The 24,379-nt window shown below is 37.9% G+C and overlaps 1 protein-coding gene across 1 annotated transcript in view; it reads right to left on the reverse strand.

Moving 5' to 3' along the window:
- FRK (fyn related Src family tyrosine kinase) overlaps positions 1–18,114 on the reverse strand; it is a 96,700-nt gene extending 78,586 nt beyond the window's left edge. The window contains exon 1 of the mRNA XM_053914086.2: positions 17,221–18,114. Within this exon, the coding sequence (XP_053770061.1) occupies positions 17,221–17,567 (347 nt within the window). The 5' untranslated portion in view covers positions 17,568–18,114. The remainder of the gene's footprint in view (positions 1–17,220) is intronic.
- Between the last annotated feature and the right edge of the window lie 6,265 nt (positions 18,115–24,379).

Below are 24,379 nucleotides of genomic sequence, written 5' to 3' on the forward strand. Positions count from 1 at the left end.
TCGCATTTGAAGTTACTTTCAAAGTCAAATAAACTGAAAATACTTCTTTGAAAAAAAGAAAAGTATTTTGTCCATTAAATAGGTGACATAGCCTTACCAGATAAATATCAGGCTACTTCACTGCAAATGTAAATATACAGATAAGGTGAATGGAACAAGTGAGTTCTGTCCTAGGAAAAATCAACAACACAACTGTGCAGAAGCTTATGTAAACTTTCCTTGATATATGTTCAGCTATTTTTTCTTTTAACTCCTCAAAAAGCAATTCATATTCTACAGGTGAACATACTATCAGAATAAAAATTGTTTTTATTATTATTATTTCTTTAACTATTAAATCCGGGAATAACAAATCCTCAGGTTTGCCCTAATGGAAAATGTCAGGCACACCCAAATGTGTCATTACTATCTTTGTGACACGTTCTAAATTACTGGGAGCCAAGCATTAAGTTCTTCTAATCCCCTACACAAGTCCTTTGTTTTACCATCTTGCCTAGATAGCCAATTTCCATTAGCAGATGTAAAAGACTTCTTATATAACTATTAAGTTGTTTTAACCCAATTTGCCCACCTTGTAGGAAGTCAATTCATTTTCAGGTCCCTGAAGTCCCCCTCTGTACAATAAGTGGTGTATTTGGGGGGATTGTTTTCTTTTTACATTGTGAATGATAATCAACTCTAAAGTGTAATGTATCATTTGGATGGTAGAATGAAGGTAAAATGAAGGAAGAGAAGGATTAAATGGGCATTTTTTTCTCTGCACTATGGACCCAACTGTAAAGCTTGAATTGAAAAGTTGCATCTGGTTATAGACTTCTGAGAATAAATCCTTATGTAACACATATGCAAAAGCTCCAGGGATATTTTCTTAAATACAGTTGAAATCATATAGGCCTAGAAGGATGATCTTCCCTACATACCCACATTTGTCTGACTTATTTCCATTCTTAGCATACTGTCATTCCCTAGTCTTCCCTCAACTGGAGCCAAGTCATGTCATTATCTGTCTGCTCATCAATTTCCTTTCTTAATCTCTACTTTCTCAGACATTCTCACCTTGTTTTCCTTAAGCATTAGCTTTTTTTGTTTTTATGGGATCTCCTGTTTGTCCCTTACATATTTTTTACATTTGTTAAAGTTAATCTGTGTCTCTTACCCACATTTTCAAACGCTGTGTCCCCTCCTTCCTTTCGTGTCTATTTTTCTCTCATCTCATCTGTTTCTCCTCTAATGGGTCTTACACAGGTTTGAGCCCCTACCAGGGTTACTTTCCTGCCTCGCTCTGCAGATGAGGAGGTATTCAGAATGAACAAACACACACTGACTGCAATCCCAGAAACAAGGAAACAGGGGTGGAGGTGGTGTCCCAGTCTCCAGCAGACAAAGATTTATGCCTGGTTGGAATTGAAACGACATAAAACAAACAAGGTAAGAGGCAAGAGAGAGAGCTCCAGCCAGTTAGACACAGAAAAGCAAAGTGGGGGCAAGGGAAGGGAGTGGCCGGGTAGGTTTTTTGGCCAATAGTCATTAATTGTATTTAACCTTTCATGTTTGGCTTAAAATGGTCTCTCAACCAAGCTCAGAAAGACAATTTTAAAAAGCGATTTTTAATTTGTACATAGATTAAGATATAAATGTTTTTTCTTTATAATTTAAATTTCTAAACCATAAAACATATGTAAGCTTATCATTATGTATATAATAACAGGTTACAATAACAGACCCCACAAAGCTTAACATACGTTCTATAGAACAGGAATAAAAAAGGCGGATTCAAAAACAGAAAGAGAAAGGAAGAAAATAAGCCAGGTATGGTCAAATATGTTTATTGTGAACAAGCATTTAACTGGACTCTGAGCTTTGAGCTTTCTGGGGACTAAGAAGTAAGTGTGTGTGTGTGTGTGTGTGTGTGTGAGAGAGAGAGAGAGAGAGAGAGAGATGCAATAAATTCTATGCTATAAGGAAGTAAATAAACTTTTCAAGAGGAACAAACAAACTTTGCCTGCACCAATTTTATAACACAGGTTCTTACACTTTTTTAATATTATTCCTTTAGGATGTCATAAACCCCATAACCCTTATCCTAAAGAAATGTACAAATATAGATCACACAAATTTTATGTTCAATTTCAGGGGGCTCATGGACTGTCTCAGGCCTGTCTCTGGAACCATGAGGAGCCCGTGATCTACAGGTTAAGGGTTCCTGTCACTGGAATGTGGGAGAGGGGTAACTTACAAGTCATAGTAGATAATGACAACAGATACAGCAAAAGCTATATCTTTTTGCATCTTTCTTACTTATGTTAAGAGGATCATTCTAAAGATAATTCAGTGAACACACTTCTGTGAGGAAGGTAGAGTCATGAACTACATGTGTGATCACAATATCTATACTTGACCTTTCAGCTGGCAGAATTGCTATCGTTTATTTTTCACGACATAAGTGACCTCTATTCATATCTTTAAGTATTCTACAGACGCATAGAATCTACAATGTCAGATGAGTAAGTCAAATAGCTGCTCTGTTTATCATCCCCCTATTTTATTTTATACTTTACTAACATGCATGCCCAAACAATACATTTTTTGGTTTTCCCTATTTGTAGACATTCTATAACAGAATCATATTATTTGCAATCTCTTAAAATTTTCTTTTCACTGAACATTATGCTTCTAAATCTATCAGTGCTGTAGCATACATCTCAATTAATCATCTTCACTGTTGTACAATATTTTATAAATAAGTAAACCACAATTTATCCTCCCCCCCCAATCGGTGGACATTTGGATTGATTCTAGTCTTTTGCTATTAGAAATTGGGTTTCCACCAACATCTCCTAGGTAAAAGGTTTTACTCAGGTGATAGGGAAAGGGAAGAACTTATAGGATCATCATCAGAAATACTTTAGGTCATGGGCTAGCTGGTTCTATGGATAGTCCTTAATCATTATGCTTTAAAACTTAATGTTGCAGATATTCTTTTGTACTTATCAAATACATTTATTGAAAAACATTAATAAAGTTAAAAGAAGGCATTGATAAACTAGAATATGTTGTAATTTTTAAAATTTTGGAAAGTGGGTAATTATGTTTTAAAAGATAACAGGAGGGTCACTAAACACCAGAATTATAATAAGTAAAAAATCATCTGTTGGGATTTTTTGATCTCCAATAATGATTATGTAACTATTTTGCTTTCTACCATTTTACCAGGGCCTACTAAATCAATAGCATGACTTTCTCCTTAATAAACTTCCTTAAGTGTTAGATAAGAGATAGCAGAGAGTACAAACTGATTCAGCATCAAAACCAGTATCTGCCTGTTTTCCTATAAACTACTGCATAACACAGATACAAGATCTTGAGTCACTTTTGTATTGTTTGTATCTGAAACAGTGGCATTGTATTCACTGTATTACAATAGCCTCAAGCTCAACAGAACTATCCTATAATTATAGTATGCAATAGAAGGCAATCCGGGCTCCCATAACCCACTCCCCAGCTGTCTTCTGGGAAAATGCAAAGAGCACCATATATATACATAAGGACATTACTAGAATAGGTGGACTTGAATGAATTATTTTTATTTTATAAAATAGTACTACTACTGTACCATGGAAAACTAGTATTAAAAATGTAAGCGCCATGTATGTAATCATGAGTATTTTAGGAGATTTAAAATGATTCAGTGTTTCCAAGTAAGTTGTGGCCACGATGGCTCCTTAATGCACTGCCCTATATCTCTCCTCCACAGACTTTCTTTAAAAGTTACACATATTTTCTGCCTCTAAATTAAGCCCCAGAACTTAGTTCAATCTTCCCACATGAATGACCCCAAAACTTGGGAGTATAGCACTGAAAAAAAAAAACATTAATTTTTCCAACAATTTTAGGAAGACCAAACTGTGCTAAAGGTGAACTTTCAGCCTATTCTCACCCTGACCCAAAACCTCTTTCTTGACATTCTATCTTCTTATTTCAGAAAAGATAATCTTTGTTTTTTCTACTTTTATGAATTCCTCATCGTTTGTTCAGTGTTTCTTCTTCTTCCTTGTATTAACTAGGTTTTGCTTCATAAGAACTACCTTGTCAATTCATGACCCTAAAGGTGAACAATCTGGGATGATCTCTGCTGATCTTAACTGGGCTCGGTCATGAGTCTCTGCTCAGCTGGTGAGCCAGCTGGGACGAACGGGACTTCTCCGCATGGTCTCTCCTCCTCCAGGAGTTTTGCTTGGGTTTTCTCATGGGAGTTGCATAACTTCAAGAGCAATAAGAAAGCTAACTCCAACACGCAAGTGATTTTCAATCTCTGTTTTTGTCACGTTTACTATTATCCTAGTAGCCAAAGCAAGTTGCTTGGCCAAACTGAGAGTTTCTATCGCAGGAGACTACCAAAGAGTGTGGATGCAAGAAGGTGTGAACAAACGGGGCCATTACTATATACAATCTACACAACGCACTTACCTAAACTATACGCATTTCTAAAGAGTTGATCTTTGGCTCCTCCTCCTGTTTCTTAGACTCTCACTTTATGGTCTTACAGTCCTTGTGAAGTCTACATTACTCTGTATTTCTCATATTTCCGTAACATCTATAAACACCTCTGTATAAATGCATTCAAAAAACCATCTTTATAAAACAGACTTGTCTCTTTGCCCCACTCTGTATTTCTAAATTTCTACTAGACATCTTCATTGAGATGACTTTCTAGTACTTCAAAGTCAACATGCCATAAAATGAATGTATTGTCTTTCTTTCTATTTAACCATATGCCCCCTACAAAAATTACTTTATGAAATGTCTATGTCTCTTAATATTTCACCATGTCTCAAGTTACATATTTTTTGCATCATTTCTCTTTCTCTTCTACACTTAATTTGTAGTTTTGCCTCTACCATTTTCCAGATAAAATACTCTTGGATTTATTTAAATTTGAATTTAATTTTTTGATCATAAAAATAGTAGTAAGCAAACTTGTTTTGCGGGGTTATTATAAAAATTAAATTAGCGCATCTATATACTTTTGTGTGCTTGGCACATTGAAGGCACTTAAAAATGTTCATTATTTCCCTTCCCCTAAGTCTTCTTGATTTTCATTCATGAGATTGTTCCAATCCCTACACTTTTTTTTTTTTGCTTTTTTTAAAAAACAATGTCACAAATTGGAATTAAACCCTTACAACCTCATGCTGAGGACCTTCAGAACAACTTCCCTCCCCTGCCTAGTTTCTCATTTCCTCGATTCATCCCCGCATCACCACAGTCTTTTCAAAGCTCTGCTTTCCATGTATTTCTTATCAGACGACATCCAAATTCCTTACCCTGGAACACATTTCTAAATACGTGTCTCCACCTCTTTTTGCAGATTTATTTCTCATTGTTCTCTCCATGAATGCTTCAGCTACACCATACAATTTACCAATCCCTGAACGTATTTTACTTTCCCTCCTTTATATTCAACAACCTGTACTGAATTGTTCCATCAATAAGCACTGCATAAAACTCATAAGACAGTGTTTCCACTACAGGGAGTTTACTATTTCACAAGGAAAGTGATGGTCTTACCTCCTGAGATTATAAATTTTCTGGAGCAGAAACACGTCTTAAATAGTTTTCCAAGCATGATATAGAAAACACAACTATCCTTCCCTCAAAAACTTCACAGTCTTATACAGAAGACAGCAATTTTGCAACCAGTCATCATATGATAAAAGCACAGATTCTGGAGGGAGGCTGGAAGAAAGCCACTATCGGTGCCATCGTTTGTTAGCTGTGTAGCCTTGAGCAGCTTACTTCACCTCTCCTGGCTTCAGTCTCCTCATCTGTAAATGGAAGTAGTAAAGGTATCTTTTTTCATAAGGTGGTAATATATAAGGTAATACAAGTGAAGTTATTTGTGTGATGAGTAGTACAATGGTAAGACCTCAATAAACATCAGTTATTATCAACTACTGCTCCACTCACAAGAAATACAAAATCGTGAGAACAAATTATGAAGGTTAGAAAAAGCTTCTTGAAAAAGGGTCATGTGAGTTGAACCCTAATAAAAAGATGTGCTTTCCCCAAACCAGGACTGATCTCTCCTACCTTTGTATCCATTCATCCACATATTTGTTTTTTTCTTTCACCCGTTAAACAGTTTTTCAATGGCATGTTTCAGGATGGACAGCTTGTGCTACTCTTATAACATTTATCAGCATCTGTGTTATGCTAGATGAAGAAGAGAAAAGCAGCCGCTGACATCCAGCAGCGGGCCTGGCACTGATGACTAGGCCTTGCTGTTCCCCTGTTGAACGTAAACAATCTCACAGAACATCAACATCAGACAAGGCCGCCCTGGGACCATCAAGGATCAGAAAACAAGATCAGATCACTCCTAATCATGTCTGAAGACCCATAATAACATGGATATTGTCCAACCACAAAAATGCCCCAATACTCACTTATCTTGGTTAATATAAAGTAAATGCTATTTCGTCACCAATTACAGCCTAATCTCAAATTAAGATATCAAATCATACATTTGTTCCCACTTTCTCACAACAATCAATCTAGAGTAAAGCCTTGCTTCTTAAACCCTCCCCAAAATCATACACCTTAAATGCTATAATGCACCTTTCTAAGAGAGTCCTGCTGAGATGCTCCACTGTTGTCCATGGTGCATGTTCTCCTTCCCCACAATGAATAATAAGCCACTACAGTGGATTCCTGGCGGTCTGTGGCTGAAGGCCATTGACATACATTTTTGGTATGAATCTTACCTCCAGAGGTTGTGAAATTCTCTAGAGAAGAAGCACTGTTTTATTCATTTTGATATCTCTCACTATACGAAAATCAGTGCCTCAATAAAGTACATATATGTGAGAAGATTATTGAGTGAATACATGAATCACATAGGCTCTATTGTCTTCAATAACTAGAAATGCTGAAAAGATTTTAGAGAAAGTGGCCTGATCTTACTTCACAGAAATGACACAGGCATCCTCCAGAGATGGGTTCCTGGCAGTGACTTTACAAGCAGTGCAATTCTTGGGCTTAAGAGATTACGTCACTCCTGTAATGGGGATCTTGGTGTGTTGCAACTGACTAATATTCAGAAATGGCAAAAAGATATAGTGAGATCAGAATAGCATTACAGCAACTTGAAATCTACCGATAACATTAGCCCTTCATGGGAACCATATTGGATTCTTCTGAATCAACCAAACCATGCTGACAATGGGATAGGCAACATTTGTGTAACGGAAATATTTATTTTGGTATAAGATTCTAAATGCCTTTCAAATTAGAAATCTAATATAAAGTTCAAAAGTTCTTAGTAATAACATTTCTTGAATTGCAAAAGTTCTTAATAGTACTTCTTGAATTGTATTCTTCTTTTAACCTTAAAAAGGCATAGTATTAATGAAATCGATCCCGAATTGAAAAATCCAGTGTGAATTTAAAGGAACTACTAAAATATGCTGCATGAATAAAAAATAAGAAATAAAAACATTAAAGAATCTGAAACTGAATTAATTCAATTTTTAAATGAGAAAATGTAACTGAAAAACTTTGTAGAAAAAATGGCTTTATGACAAAAATATCTTACACAAGAGAGAGCCTATTATAGCATTTGAAATGAGCCAAATAAGCAAGAAGGTGGGAAATATAGATCACATGACCTACATTTGCATCTATGCATTTTAGCAAAATTCTTCTCTTCCATTAATCTTCAGAGAACTATCCACATAAACTAATTCTAAAATTGCAGGCTTCAGGAAAATAGCCATAAGGAGGTCGTTCAAACTGCTATTAATCTGCATAACTATCTTCTCCAGAAAAACCAGCCCAACCCTTACAGTGCTAAAAAGTACCAAGAAGCCCCATTAATAGTGGGAGTCAGAGGATGCTGCAGAAAAATTAGCAGTTAATTAGTGTGAAAACTAGTAAAAAGAACAATAATTATTTTGTTAGGTAATATTTTAGAATGTAACAGTGAAAAATCTATTAATATTTAGCAAAATAGTCAAATTTTCAGCATGTACAAACTGAAAATTATATTATATACATAATAATTTGAAATTACGTATGTTTAGCACAAAAACTGAACTTAACAGGTCTGGCCCACAGCATTATTTTGTAAATAGGGTTTTGGTTTTGTGTTCATTTAAAACCTCAGGCCAAGAATTCCTTTATTCTAAATAGAACCATAGTTTAATAAGTATAAATGTGATTTTTAGATACCACTTCAATGAGATTCACAATCTGCTCCTAGCTTCATGTTCATTCTACATTACAAAGAATATTTGAATCTGTCTGCAGCCCCTAAGTTTTTTCCCCAGGGGCGGATTAGAGCACTAATTTCTGGAAGTCTAGATTATGCTATTATGACTATGAGTCTAACCAAAAATTAAGGCATGAACAATTCACTGAGAAAAGAATGCAAAGGAGCCAATGCCTTTAATGAAGAAACTCAGGAGATTTTCCTGGTAGGTAAAAAAGCAACTCAGAGAGGAACAGTTGAAGAAAAAATGTCTCTGTCAGCCTCTCTTTAAAACCTGAGATTTTTAGTTAAGCAATCATTCATTTAATTATTCATTTATTCAATCAATATTTATGAGTGCTGATTATGCATAGCTCTGGGGCTTAAGGCAATGAATGTCACACTAAGCCCTGGGGCTTAAGGCAATGAATGGCTCTCCTTCCCACCTACCACATCCCAAGCTTATGGTCTTGCAGAAAATAAATTTGCAGTGATGACAAAGGAGGTGAAAGGCTCTAAGCAGGAGCACCTAATGCAGTCTAGAAGGTCAGGAAGGCTGCAAGGAGAGAGGAACAAACAAGATGAAACGTAAAGGATGCGTGAGAGCTGGTCAGGAAAAGAAGAGGAGAGAGGCAGGCAGGAGAATATCCAGCCCATGCGAAGCCCAAGACCACAGGTGAGCGAGAGTAGGGAAGACAGGCTGCAAGATGCTCAACGTGTGAGCTGAGGCTCATGTGGCGTGCACGATCCATTAGACAGAAGTAAATCAGGAGCTGCCCAACTAAATGATAAATAGTATTTGTGAAGCCTTCACCGTGTGTCAGTTTCTCTATGGTGCACAATTTCTGTACAAATAATCCCATTTCTGTCACATAACAATCCTAGGAAAGAGGTATTATTGTTATTCCTATTTTATAGATAAGAAACTGAGGCAGAAGGGTCAAATGATTTGCTCAAAGTCACACAGCTAAGTCATGACAAAGCCAGATCCACAAAGGGCAACCAGCACTATAGTTCAATCAAAACTCTGCACTACTAATGTTTGGGCTTAGTTAAAATATCCACCAGAAAAACACAAAGATTACTCCGACTTTTAGTTACCATGTAGGTTCTCACTGTGGTACTGGTAGTTGGAAAATACGAAGGGAATTTTCTAAGCTGGTAACCAGACAGATTTAGTTGAGGCCAAGTCTTGTGTGTTTTGTGTTTGTTTTTCTTTTTCTTTTTTTTTTTGTTAGGGATTTTTGGGGTTTTGTTTATTTGTTTGTTTTTGCTTAGGAGCCTCAAGACCTAGTGGATAAGATGTAATAGTTGCTTAATAAAAATGAGAACGTTTGTCTACTTTGACAAACCATTGTCACTTCATTGCTTCTCAGAGGTATTTGAGATTTCATGTAATCAAGTTTTACTGCTGTTAATCAACTATTTGAAACTACTATTAATTACACTTCTAGTTTAACTGTGATTTCAATGCAGTTCAATTGATTCCTCACTTCTATGACTTGGTCATCATTTTTATAAAATTTATTTTAATTTTGCAGTTATTAACATTTTCTTAAAAATAGTAAAACTTATACAAAACGTTTTTTATAGAAAATTAAGATAAATACAATTAATGTAAATGAGGTATAGTTATATTAACATAACAAATCATATAATATTATACCTGAGATATAATTGATTATAAATTAATTATTTTAGCAACATATTTGTCATTGTTATTTTTACATCTAAGGATAAGACAAGAAGAATCCATCATAATTCTATAGGTAATGCAGTCATTTAATAATAGACTTTTATAATTAATCTCTTGTAAAATATATATGCTGTTGCTGATTTAAATTATTTGTACTAAAATTCTTATGGATTTATCCAAAACATTTGATAAGCAGACACATGTATTTTTATAATGTCTTTTACTTATATATGTAAGCCTATTTTTTACTTGGTTTCTAAAATTATGGTGTTTAGGTATACTTTGTTCCAGAGGGAAGAAACTGAAAATGCATTATTTTCATTTTCCACATATATACATTGTCTTCCCTGAAAACTAGTACAAAGGAAAGAAATAAATGATCTGGATAAAGAACAAGTTTTGGACTGCTTGCCCACAGGCAATTTTCTAGTGATTTAAGCTGCTCAAAGTAGATATGTCAGAATAGTTTGTGAATATTCTGATTTATTTTTAAACCATTGTTCTGCTCCTTTAATTTAAGATTCAAAACTGGCTTCATTTCCCAGCTGAGAAAGAAATTGACTGACATCTAGGTTGAAAATAACCAGGAACACTGTGTGCAACTTGTCTTGGATAATTATTAAGTTCAGCAATATACAAATCAAACAGTGAAGCTGCAGTTCCACTTTAAAATGGTGGCAAGAGAACTGTCTTTCTGAGAATATATCACTTTATCTCTCCATGCCACTTTCATCAAGCCAGACCATGGCAACAAACTTATATTAGATAAAATATTGCAGGAACTCTAGTCTGACACGTTAAAGAGGAAGGCAATTAGGAATATAAACCCTAAACAGGATGGAAAGAAATCTCATTGTGTTATACATTATAAAATTTTAACACTTTTATCCCTTAAGTGTAAATTATCAACAAAATTACAAGTTAAAATATATATTCTCACTTTCTTTTTCAAGGCAGCCCATAAAATGGTGACTAGGGAAGGTATTGGAACTCTACCTTTACATGGCAATAGGAAGAGAAGAAGCTTTCCAACATAGTCGAACAGAGCATAAAAGTGTGTGGACAGCACCTAAACACCTAAGCAATCAGGCAAACAGCTTTATAGACTCTTTGTATATAAATGATGCTAGAGGTAAATTATACAATTGTCAATTATTTTGATTTTCATCGATATGTTGCATTCCTTGAACTTTTTACAATGAAAGAAGTAGAATTTGAAGTCATTGTTGTAATCTTGGTTCTAAGATTGATATGTAACTTACATATCATTATTTTCTAGGTGAACTTTATATCTCTAAAAACTATGAATAAAAGAGAAGGAAAGGGTGTTCTGAGTAATCAAACCTTAAGAGTAAGTTTTTTGAGGGATTCCATATTGAAGATGTAGAAGAACACTCATCTATGAAAGGATCTTGGAATTCAAATTGAAAATAAGATAAATATAATCATTCATTGCAGAAACAAAATAAATCATTAAGAATAGGTTTATTTGGTTACTTCTAAGGACACTGAATCAGTAATCAAAATCTCACAATGAGGAAAACCCTGGGACTAGATGGCTTCACAAGTGACTTTCGCCAAACATTAAAAGAAAAATTAACACCAAACCTAAACTCTTCCAAAAAAATCAAAGAGGAGGAAACACTCCCAAATTCATTTCACAAGGTTAGCATTATCCTGATATCAAAATCAGAAAAAGACATTACTAGAGGGGGAAAAAAAAAACCTAATATAGCAGACCGATATCTCTGATGGATATAGAGGAAAAAATTCTCAATAAAATTCTATCAAACCAAAATAAGCAACACATTAAAAGAATTATATACCAGACATGATCAAGTGGAATTTATCCCTGAGGTGCAAGGAAGGTTCGACATTAGCAAACCAATCAGTGTGACACATCACATTAACAGAATGAAAGAAAAGAATTATATGATCATCTCAATAGATACAGAAAAGCATTTGACAAAATTCAACATCCATTCATTATAAAAGCTCAACAAATCAGGCACAGAGGGAATATATCTCAAAAGCATAAAGGGCATATATGATGAGTCCATTACTAATGTCATTCTCAATGGTGAAAGGTTGAAAGCTTTTCATCTAAGATCAAGAGCAAGGCAAAGGTGCTCACTCTCATCACTCTTATTCAACATAGTACTAGAAGTATAGGCAGTGAGAGCAATCTGGCAACAAAAATAACTAAATAAATAAAAGGTATCAGAATTAGAAAGAAAGAAATAAAAATTGTATCTATTTGTAGATGGCATTATTTCACTTAGAGAAAATCATAAAGACTCACCCAAAAACCTGTTAGATCTAATCAATGAATTCAATAAAGATGCAAAATACAAAATTAACATACAAAAATCAGTACACAATCACAATGTATTTTCTCAAAAAGAAATATTCAATAGAGCCCATTTACAATAGCATCAAAAACATTAAAATACCTAGAATAAATTTAACTAAGAAGGTGAAAGATTTTACTCTGACAACCACAAGACATTGATGGAAAAAACTGAAAAAGACATAAGTGGAAAGTTAGTATTTTCACTTATGTCTTTAAGTGAAAAGTGGAAAAAATTCAATGGCATTTTTTACAAAAGTAGAATAGCACTACTGAAATGTATGTGGAACCACAAAAGACCCTGAAGAGCCAAAGAAATCCTGAGAATGAAGAACAAAGCAAAAGGCATCACATGTCCTGATTTCAAGCTATTCTATAAAGCTATAATCATAAGTACAGTATGGCACTTGCATAAAGACAAAAATAGACCAATGGAACAGAAGCAAGGGCCCAGAAATAAACTGAAGACTATATGGTCAACCAATACATGATAAGAAGCCAAGAATACTCAATGAAGAAAAAGCAGTCTTTTCAATAAATGACATTGGAGTAATTGGATATTCACATGTAAAAGAAAAAATGAAACTGGACCCATATCTTACACCACTCACAAAAATTAACTCAAATGGATTAAAGACTTCAATGTAAGACTTAAAACCATGAAAATCCTAGAATAAAGTGTAGGAATAAAGCTCCTTGACATGGGTCTTGATGATGACTTTTTGGCTATGACACCTAAAGCACAAGTGACAACATTAAGAATAAACAAATGGAACTACATCAAACTAAAACACTTTTGCACAGCAAGAAAAACCTTCAACAGAGTGAAAGACAACCCACAGAATGATAAAAAATAGTTGCCAACTATATATCTGGTAGGGAGTTAATACCCAAAGAACTCAAATACATAAAGAACTCACACCCCTCAGAAACAAAAATAGTAATAATAATGCAATTAAAAAGTGGGCAAAGGACCTGACTCCAAAGAAGACATGTGAGAAGTCAACAGGTTCACAAAAAGATGCTCAATATCACTAATCATTAGAGAAATGCAAAGTAAACCCACAACGAGCTATCACCTCACGCCTGCCACAACAGCCATCACCAAAAAGACAAAAAATAACCAGAGACAGAGGATTGTGGTGAAAAGGTACAAACTTCCAGTTATAAGACAAATAAGTACTAGGAAAATAATGTACAACATAATGACGAAAGCTAACACTACTGCATGATATATAGAAAAGTTATTAAGAAAGTAAATACTATGACTTCTCATCACAAGGAATATTTTTTCCTTTCTTTTTTCTTTATTTTCTTTATATTGTATCTATATGAAAAGTTGGATATTAACTGAACCTATCCTGCTATATGCATTTCACAATATATGTAAATCAATCCATCCTGCAGTATACCTTATATTTGTATAGTGATGTATGTCAATTTTTCTCAATAAAACTGGAAAATAAATAAATAATAACCTTTCTGGTCTTGGGGAATAGAGCCTAGAGAAAGAAGTGGAGGACAGTAAATTTATTGCATGGTTTAATAAAAGACATTCAGAAAAGGTAAAGCACTTATTGGTGGAATAATAATCAATTTTTAAATAGGTTTATCTTTTAACTATAGTCTAGTTCATTATTTGACATCTTTCTTTCCTGGTATTAAAAACAAACAAACAAACACACCAAACACTAATACCTTCAACTGTTGGCCCCGGCACTAATGACTCCGGAAGTATTCGCCCTGTTTTCCTGTCGATGCAAGTCGAGAACAAAGGCACACGCATATGAACACTGTTGTGCACTGCACTGAACTAGTCCAGTGAGGGATTAGATGACAACTGTCACTTTTTCCCATGGCCTCTCATCCCACACACGTGAATATAAGTAATAATCGTCACTGAATGCTACGTACTGAGCTCATTGTAAACTAAACTGCATTAACTTTCACAGTATTCATTAGAAAAAGAAGAAAAATGAAAAACTCACTGAAGACAAATATTAAAGGAGGTCATTTTTCTATGATTTCCAAGTATTTAGGCACTCGCTGGGCTACTTGGGCACCCTCATTCAGTAGATTATAAAGTTAAAATCACTTCCACTTGAAATGGAAGGGAAGTCTAGAGGCCACAGCTACCTGCTAAAAGTCAGGAAGCAGCTTAGCCATTTGATGGCGAGCACCCTCATTAGTAACCTGGGTTCACAGGTGAAGGCCAAGGTGAACACTTAGAAGAAACAAGTGGCCTGTTCTGACCAGGAGGCACAGCACCAGCAATGTGTGGGCATCAAGCTTTTATTGCAATGGGTGTGAAGGTCCCAAGGGAAGCCCACTGCAGAGATCTAGGACAGTAATGACGTGTGGGAACACTGCTGAGAACTAATTCCAAGAGGAGTCCTGACCTCCAAGGTCAGGAGTCCTGTGTAAAGGGGAAAAGTATTCTTGGCTACACGTAGCCCCTGAGAATCAAAAAATAGCCACAATGTTTTAGTTGCATTTCTCTGTTTGTTAAGAAGAATCTGCATAAGTAAAGACACTGTGCTTGAGCCTCAGAACATTATCATTTTTGAATTGCTTGTCTTGTTTCAGTTCATGCTTTCTTCAAGTATGTCAAGTATGAATGTAGCTGAATTACTACATAGGAAACATCAGATAACCCAGAGACCTTATACAGATGAGGAAAGGGAGGCCCTAAGCAGTTAAATGAATTGAATATATTTAAAAGCCGTAGATCACGGATTCGAGGCATTAGTATTAATATGACAGTGTTCATTGTCATGGTATACATATATTACACTAAGGATGAAATATACATAATACCAAACCTTACATGGAAATCATAGCAGTGAAACCATAAATGCACATAAGTATGTACTCAATAATATTTCCTATAGATTATCACAGAAAATAAATGTTCATGCAGGTGATTTTTCTCATTTGAGAACTGATCAATTCTACTCTCCAAAAGTCTCTATTTTAATTCAGCTCTATTTAGGCCTAAAATAAAATCCTTCGCAACATTTACAGTTTCTTAGTGTTGCAAAGAATTTCAAAAATCACCATCAGCCCTTTTGTAATTGGATTTGAGTTTGGAAAGCAGCTACAACTCTCCATGGTTCTTCCCTACCATTTTCTTCCCTGGACCAGTAAGGGATCCTACAGTCCACATGAGAAGAAGAAAAATGTGAGAAAATGAATGAATCCCCAGTCGTTCCTCTGCTAAAGATCCATTCTATCACATGAGTCCTGAGAGACATTCCAGTCTTGGGTTTCCCTAGAACCAGGCAGAAATGAGGTTAGAGCCAATGGCAGACCCCACTTGCTTTTTAACCCACCAGACCTCAAGTTTCCATTGTCGAGATCACGTATTATCTACTTTAATTCAACCACCACTACCACAACTTTCCCCTTCCCCACTCACCATGCCACCACTATGCCTAGCACTTGCATGGATGGATGGATAATTAAATAAATATAGGGTCCAGGAGAGGTAAGGCTTGCTTGAGTGTGGTTGGGAGGGTACATGAATGACTCACACAAGATGGACAACAATTTGAACATTTCACCTAAAATGCCATACGGTGTGCTTTTGTGTGATATTGTTATGTTACAGAATTACATGCTTATGATTTTTGTAATAAAAGGTTTTGTAATTTAAAAAGGGGGGAATTAGTTGTTTGCCTAGTTGGCTCTTGTTTTTGTTTTAGGTGTGGTCGTTACATGGAGGGTTGTCAATAGGGGAGTGGGAGGGGGAGAGGGGGGGAAAGGTACAGAGAATAAGTAGCATAGATGATGGGTGGAAAATAGACAGGGGGAGGGTAAAAATAGTGTAGGAAATGTAGAAGCCAAAGAACTTATAAGTATGACCCATGGACATGAACTATAGGGGGGTAATATGGGAGGGAGGGGGTGGGCAGTATGGAGTGGAGTGGGGGGGAAATGGGACAACTGTAATAGCATAATCAATAAATATATATTTTTTTAAAGTGGGGGGGGGGAATTATTTGTGCCAAACCCTGTACATGCAATTTTCCTCTTTGGGTCCACTATAATTTATAACATTTATTCAAATATCAGGGTAAAGTTTTTATCTTCTCCTCTGGGAAAATCTTGTCATTATTTTCTTGTTAAAACTTATTGAATAGTCCTGACTAGTGTGGCTCAGTGGACTGAGCACAAGCCTGTGAACCAAAAGGTCACCAGTTCAAATCCCAGTCAAACTTCTCTCCCTCCCCTTCTCCTCCCTTCCCCTGTCTCTAAAAATAAATAAATAAAATATTTTTTAAAAACTTTCTGCATATGTGTAGCTGGAAATTTTTTAATCATAATAAAAAACAAAAGATATCATACTTCAGGTAGAATGACTTATATCCAGGACTCAAGGAAAAATGTCTAATCATGAAAACACAGTGAAAAATTAGCATCTTCTAAATGTTACTTATATCTCAGTGAGACCTGTCTGTGCCTATTAGAATGAAAAGTGAGTAAGATTAAAGTTAGGGCTGGAGTTGATGCTTTAAATGTTGAGAGAGAGAGAGACTTTAGATTCGAAAGTGTGGTTTAAGGAAGATCTATGATACACCTGCAAATGAAATTCAGTTCTGTTGTTAAAGTGAGGGAGGCGTGACTTATTTTACAGCCAAAGAAAGGGTACAGTATTAAATGCACCATTTGTTGATGTTGATGAAGATGTACCCCGAGCCTGTGAGTATACAAACTGAAATAAAAGTCACATCAACAACAATCACCTGCCCAGTTCACACTCATTTAGCACAGGGAAGTGTGTTTCAAATAGAAGGTTCTTGCCAATGCTTCCTCACAACTTCTAGGCAGCAGTTTGGAAAATAGGGAGTTGCAGATAAGTAAGCAGGAAAACTCGTTACCCACCCCCAGAGAGTCAAGAGATAAAGTGTGCGTTGTACTACTCACGGCTCGGCCTGTAGGCTCCTGTCTTCAGCCACATAGTTAGAAGGAATATATCCCTGCAGCTGCTGGCCGGAGCGGTCTCCCCTTTTCTCCAAGTACCTGGCGAACCACCAGCCCTCATGGGAAGTGTCCAGAACTTGGAGCTTATCGCCTGCTTTGAAGCTCAGGTCCTCTGCAGTCCGAGCCTGGTAATCAAACAGGGCCACAAAGTAGTGGCCCTGTGGCTTGGGAGCATTAGAGGGGCAGGGCGCCCCTACGTTCTCATTCACCACCTGTTTGTCTGCCTCCTGGACAAAGCAGGGGAGATAAGATTTCAAGTACGCCCAGAGCCTCAGGCAGACGTTGCCCATGCTGCCCTGGTGGAGAGGAAGAGAGAAGGGCTTCTCCCTCTCCCCTTTGTCTCTGCAGATTCCCTTTCTCTTCCTCCACTGGGCAGCTTTGAAATCAGCACCAATTCACCAGGCTTCAGAGAGTATGCAAAGCCCTGTTTCCCAACAGTCAGGCAGAGCTGGCTGCTTGGAGAAACTCACCAGCTTGCTTTCTGTGGCTGTAGCTGCTGTCCCAGACCAAGCTGAGTGGGAGCTGGGCAGCTGCTCAGTGGCAAGACGCCTCTTCTTCTTATCTACTTAAGAATCCCACAAGAAAAATAAAATTCAGAGGGCTTTATTTAGACAAATGTCTGAAGACAGAAAAGAGTCACCTTGCCTTTTGTCCCAAGAAAAAGTTAACAAGAGAAAGATGTTAACTCCAGGTAAGATCTGCACGTCTTGCCTTTGCCAGGAGCTCTCTCCCTGCTTCAGGTGTGTCTCCGTAGTTTGACCAGTCCTGACCCCCAGGGATCTTTCCTTTTTGCTAATGAGTAACCAACAAGCCAGGACTATTGCCTTTAACATCCTGAGCTATGAACAAACTCTAACAATTTCTCCTTACTTCCTGGTTTCTTTTTCTCTGTGATCTAAACGAGATTCCCGCCCTCTTTACCTCTCCCTTCTCCAACACATAATAGAGACCGGCGCCCTCATCAGGGAGCCAAACTCTTACAGCAACTACCAAATCCCTACTCCTGGACAACAGGCTAGCTAGCCCAAGGAGCTTTTGGTCTTGCTACATTCCCAGAACAGAAATTAATGGGAGAGATTCCCCCAAACTCCCACCCACCCCCAAAGATAAGTAGGATTGTTTTACCACCACTAGGGGAAATAAAAAGACAAATTAAAGTGTTTAGGTATTTGTTACTAGAAAAAGGGCAATTGGGAAAGAGCCATTGAGTTCCTACCATTTTTCATCACTATAAACATGTTTTAATAGCTTCAAAGTCTATTTACAGTCTGGAAAAGTATGAAAGCGGATGACTAAAACGCTGAGAACCCAAAACATTGCTTTCTCCCACGGAAGCATTTGATTCCCCACCTCTCGCGCACCATTCCTGAGACACACACGTGCGCACAAAGTAGGTGACTGGTGGAAAGGGTACAAGTGCTGGGTGTGTGCTGCTGTGGGGCTCTTTCTGCTAAACTCTGGCCTGCAGGTGGGTAGAGTTACTACCAGCTTTGTTAGCAGGAGCTCAGGACTTACGGAGCTGAGATCAGGACACAATCCCAGCAGGCAGTGGGTTTGCCTCTACCTTCCCAGTTCAGGGCCACTGGCTCACATCACACATGTGTGTCTGGGACCCTAAGAACAGGGCGGTGAGTTTGGATGGGTCAATGTGTTGCCATTTTCACTAGCAGAGAGCACTGCAAACTTGTTTATGATGTGTCTTAAAAAATAGTCTCTTTCTTGGTAGAGTCTTGAACCTAGCTAACCAAGACCCCAGTACAATCTCTAAACTCCTCTTTTTTGTCAAACAGCAAGGCATTTTTAGTAATCAGAAAAATTGAAACGAAGAAAAAAAAAGGAAAGAAAGAAAACCAGAGAACCAGGTGGGGCCTCAGTCCCACCTGCCGTTACTTTGTACTAAAATCAGGTATTTATGGTGGACAGAGCATCTGGTTAGCACAAGATCTCAGGTCACGACCCCAGGTTTCTCCAGCCGTTTCGAGAGTCAGAGAAGTACCGATTTTTCAGAAATAGCAAAACTAAAAGCTGGGCCAGGTTTGTTTGTGTGTTTGCCTGTCATATGGGATCTAAAATAGAATTCCACATATAAAACACAAAATGGCAATTATACAATACTGAGAAACCAGGAAAATATTTTGTTCCAAACGCAGTATTAATTGCAAAAGTATAGGACCTTGCTAATGCTCCTGAACAGAGGCATGGATGCTAAAGTTTTTCCAGAGATACCTACATGATCTGAAAATGAAATAATATTTGGGAGAGAAGTACTCAAAACCAATTTGTAACTGGTGTTTTGAGACTGCAAATATTTGAAGGTTCTAAATTCAAATATGCTTCCATTATGGTTATGACAAGTCATTCCGGAGAAAGACGAAGGGGCAGATCTTCATGGCACAGTCCCTGAGCCGTGAATGAAATTGAAAAAGCGGCTGACCATCCGAAGACGTCAGGCGAGCAATGGCCTGAGAAAGCTTGGTGAGGGGCAGGAAGAGAAAGGGTTTCCTTGTGTCCGTAGCACCGGAACTCCGCAGCCACCCAAGCTTGAAGCCTTGCAGTCCTGTTTTATTCTCTCCCTCATTTCTCTGAGATAATCAATCACCAAATATTGCTCAGCCTTTCTTTTCATTTACTTTACAGATGTTTGTTTTTGTTTTTTTATTCCTTCTGGTTGACAGCTGGGTACTGAGCCAAAAAAAAAAAAAAAAAAGAATATTACTCCTTAGGTTATCCCACAGGCCTCCTAACTAGTCTCCCTTCCACCAGTTTATCCACAGATCTCTGACTCACTTGCACACCACTGTCTTTATAACAGTAAGAGTGCCAGGAGTCGTATGTGTGTGCTAATAAGAGTAGCTATCGGTTGTGGAAGGCTTTCTATTTGCCAGGCACTGTGCTAAGAATGTTATAAATGATACATCACTTAATCCTCAGAAAATAAAAACTATACCTATAAGAAAAGTTACATTTCTTCAGTCTTAGAGAAGAAGAAACTGGGGTTTAGAGAAGTTAAGTAACATGTCCAAGGTCACACAGCCACCAGGGGGCTGAACCATGAGTAACAAACACCCTAGTCTCAGTCTGACTCCAGAGCCTCAGATTGCAACTCCTTGATTTTGATGGCTCTCAAACAAAAATCCAATGTCAATCTGCCATGCAAAATTCTTTGGGGACCTCCAACATGTTTGGAACAAAACCTAAACTCTTTGGATGGCCAAGGTCCTGGTAACTTCTCTAACCTCACAGCCCTTCTCTCCTGCACCAGCGCCCTATGATGCAGCCGCGCCGGAGACCAGAGGCCCTCCTTCCTCTGCACCTTTGCTTTGTCCTCTACCTGCTTCCTGGGCCACTGCCTTGTGATTTCCTAGTGACCTCCTTGTGACTTTCCTTGGCTAGGTTCAAGTGGTACCTTCTCTGCCATATTGGATTAGAGGCCCTCTACTCTGTGCACCCCTAAAGCCTGGCACACACTCCACTTGTTTGCCTGTTGAGTTCCACTTAGTTTTCTTACTTGCTTGACTTTCCCAGGAGAACAAAATTTCTATGAATGAAAAAAGAGTTCTGTAGCAAAACTGACAAGTTCAGTAATAGAAAGTGACTCAGAGTGATTTGATCATAAATTCCTTAACTGGGCAGGTCTTGGTAGTCACACCCCCAGCATATAACTTTTTTGATAAAAGGTTTATCTGTGTCCTAAACAAGTCCAGCCCATTGTTGTTGGACTACAACACATCTAAGTAAACACATTTTTGAAATGCCAGAGTAATCCTCTTTTTCAGATCCCTTGAGGAGGCATAACCATCCTCAAAGGAGCACATAATCTGTTAACCATCCTGTGTGAAGCCTGAGAGGAAAAGACACCTACTAAGAAGGGCTCCTGGTGGTTAACTGGGCTCAGATTTTAAAAACCAGAGCCTGGCAGTCCGTTTTGCACAGGGACCTCTCACGCAAACTGCACTTTACAGGGAGTCTGGCATTGAACTGCCTGCCTCTGGGCTGAACTGCCTACCTGCACTGCGTTTCTGCTGTCTGAGCCAGCCCTTTCAAAGGTGTTCCTGGAATCCTATTTCAACTATTAGGACTGAGGATTTCCCCATCCAATCAGAGCTGCACAGCTCTAGCCAGTCAGAGCAGCTCTATTCTGACTGAACCAAGACGGTGCCTTTTGAATCAATCAAATTGTGAGGGTTTGGACCCCTCATTTGCAAGAGGATCGATCAGTCAGGGACCTAAGGGGTGGAGATTCATGTCCATATAAGCCAACTTCCCTGTGGCTTGGGGAGCACAGTTCCCACTGAAGCCTGAGGACTGTTTCCCTGACGATAGCTGAAAACATCAAAGGTGTCTTGCCAGAGCAGTGTGTGGCAGACCAACACGGGGCAAAGCAGATCAGTGCGGAGCAGAGCAGAGCAGACCATTGAGGAGCAGAACAGAGCTGTCTAGAAGAGAGCGGCCTGGCCCCAGCTGTTCCACGGTCGTGCTGTTCTCACAGCCGTGCTGTGTCCCAGTTGAGCTATTGTGCACTGAATGAAGTCTCCTTCGCTTAACCCTAAATCCTTCGCTTAACAGGGGATTCCTGTTGGCACCGAATCAGTGCCAACAACTACCAGTGGACAATCCAGTCCCCCCTACCTTGCTGTCTCCCCCCTTCTGTAATCCCTAAGTTCCACATGCATAAAAGAAACTTCAAATTGCTCTTCTTCAGAGCATGTGAGATCTTGCTTTCTGGCATTTGTCTTCAGTTTGGTTCAAATAAATTCATAAAAATTCTCTACAGGTTTGGACATTCTTATGTTGACATTTCCTTCTCAGAATTTTCAGGGAAGAATGAATTCCAGTACATAAGTAATAAATACTCAGTAACTATTTGTGGTGGGGGTGGGGGGAGGAGGAAGGGAGAGAAGGAAAGAAACCACTGGGATGAGATAAACACATGCAAGAATTCACAATCGACAGAAAATGTCCCACAGTGTGAAAAGTGCTGAGAGCACAAAAGGAGTGATGTTCTGTTTATTGCCTCTCAGTCCCCTTCTTTCCTCTCTTATTGTTTCCTGAATATGGAGTTTCTTTGCTAGCCTCCTAAACCAGTTTTCCTGCCTATCATCCTTATAGCAAACTGCCATCACTTTAATCTTCTTAAATCACTCTCCTGCTCAATAACCTTCAACAGATCCTCTTTGCCTCCTAGATATGGTTTGGAATTTAGAGCTAAAGAAATTGTACTGTATCTGATCTTTATCAGATGTATGCTTCAACATCCTCCTACTATTACTGCCTTCTTTCAGCTGTCCTACTCAGCCAAATTGGTTTTCTGTGGCTCCCAACAGGTCTTGTCTATTTCCACATCTGATTCTGTCTCCTTTGCCATTCATTCTTTTGGTTCGTGTTCCCTCCCCTCCCACAGACTCCTGCCTGCATTTTGAGATCTGAATAAATATCCCACATCTCCTTAAGACCTTCTTCGTCCATTTTGGCTAAAATAATAATTTTTCTCTTTTTAAAATTTTTCTAGTTCCTGCAATTGTCTCCCCCCAACACACAATGAATATAAAGATGCTCTTATAACTGATTTGCTGAACAATGCAACAGAAAAATTCCACAGCTCTTATTCCATTTTATACCAGGATAAATCAATGATCTATTGATGATCTATTGATCATCAATAATCAATGATCTCCCACTCCTGCTAAGCACTTAGCACTGCTCAGCATTTTTTTACGTGCCAGTCCGGTCAGCTCCTTCTGTTCATTTTCTCATAGCACTATTCCAAATCATGCACCATTTTCCTCAGGGTCTCTGCAGCTAGGCCTTTTAACTGATAATGTGCTAGTCCCAGAAATTCACAAAACTTCCTAATCAATTCGATATTAACCAATTAAATTCCTTTTTCTCGTGTCAGAAAATGTACCTCCGTCTGCAAGTCCTTGCACTTTCCTCCAGGGAAAAAAATTTCTACTTGCCTACCCAGTGTCCAGTTTCTTCTTCTTTACTAATAGAAACTTACTTTTATAGAAGCACAAAGCTGGAGAGTACATTTCTCAGCCTCCTTGCAGCTAAAAGTGCCCAGTGAAAAATAAGCAGAAGTCACTGGTGGTGTTTCAGGGAAGTACCTTAAAGGAGGCAGACTCAGCTAGGAGGTTTGTTCTTTTCCCTTCCTCTCTTCTTTCCTCTTGCCTGGAACTCGGTTGAGATGGCTGGACCTTCAGTAGACATCTTGAACCATAATATGACATTAAAAATATAAAGAGCATAAATAAAAAGGAATTTGTGTCCCATGTGTACCTGCCTTCAAACTTGTTCATTATATGGGAGTCAAATTATCTTCTTCCTATGTAAACTATAATTATTTTGACTTTTTATTATACGTACCTAAGACTAATCTTAACCGATATTTTCAATGACAGAAAATGTAGTTAAATCTCATCTCTGTGCTCTAGATATTATTCCCTGTGGTATGTGATTCTATCAGTTAATTTTCCTTGTGCCTCTCTCAGTGTGTTCCTCAAAGTCCATAGTCAAGCTCAAGTCTCTCAGGCATTGAAAAAGAAGAGAAAAAAGAAAATTACTAAATCTTTTATCCCATCTTAGGTACCACCCTATCTCTCTTCTTTCTTCAGCCACATTTCTCAGAGAAATAGTGAATGTTTTCTCTTTTTCATTTTTTCCCTTCCTTTTTTACTCATAGTCTTTAATCTGGCCTTGTTTTATGCTACATCACTTTGCCATTTGCCAAACTATTCCTTTTGTATCCTTACCCCACTTGATCACTCTTCACTATCTGACAAAGGTAGTTTTTCTAAGCTTTTCACAATGTTGTCCTCTTGATTTTCTTTCTCTGACAATCCTTCTCAATGTCTTGCAAGTTGGTATTCCTCTTCCACTCCCTCAGAGTTGATGTTAACTAGCAATCTCAGCTGGAGCCCTTGGCTGGGTCCTTTTCTTCCTCTATACACACTACTGAGTGGCCATGCCCTCCGCATCTATAGCTTCAACTACTGATAACTCTCAGACCTTTCCCTCCTCCCCAGACTGATCTGCTGAGATCCCACCTTATACGATCATGGCCTATACAGAATGTCCTACAGGTACCAATTTCAAATTCACA

Source organism: Desmodus rotundus, chromosome 11, assembly GCF_022682495.2.
Source record: "Desmodus rotundus isolate HL8 chromosome 11, HLdesRot8A.1, whole genome shotgun sequence".
NCBI lineage: Eukaryota > Metazoa > Chordata > Mammalia > Chiroptera > Phyllostomidae > Desmodus > Desmodus rotundus.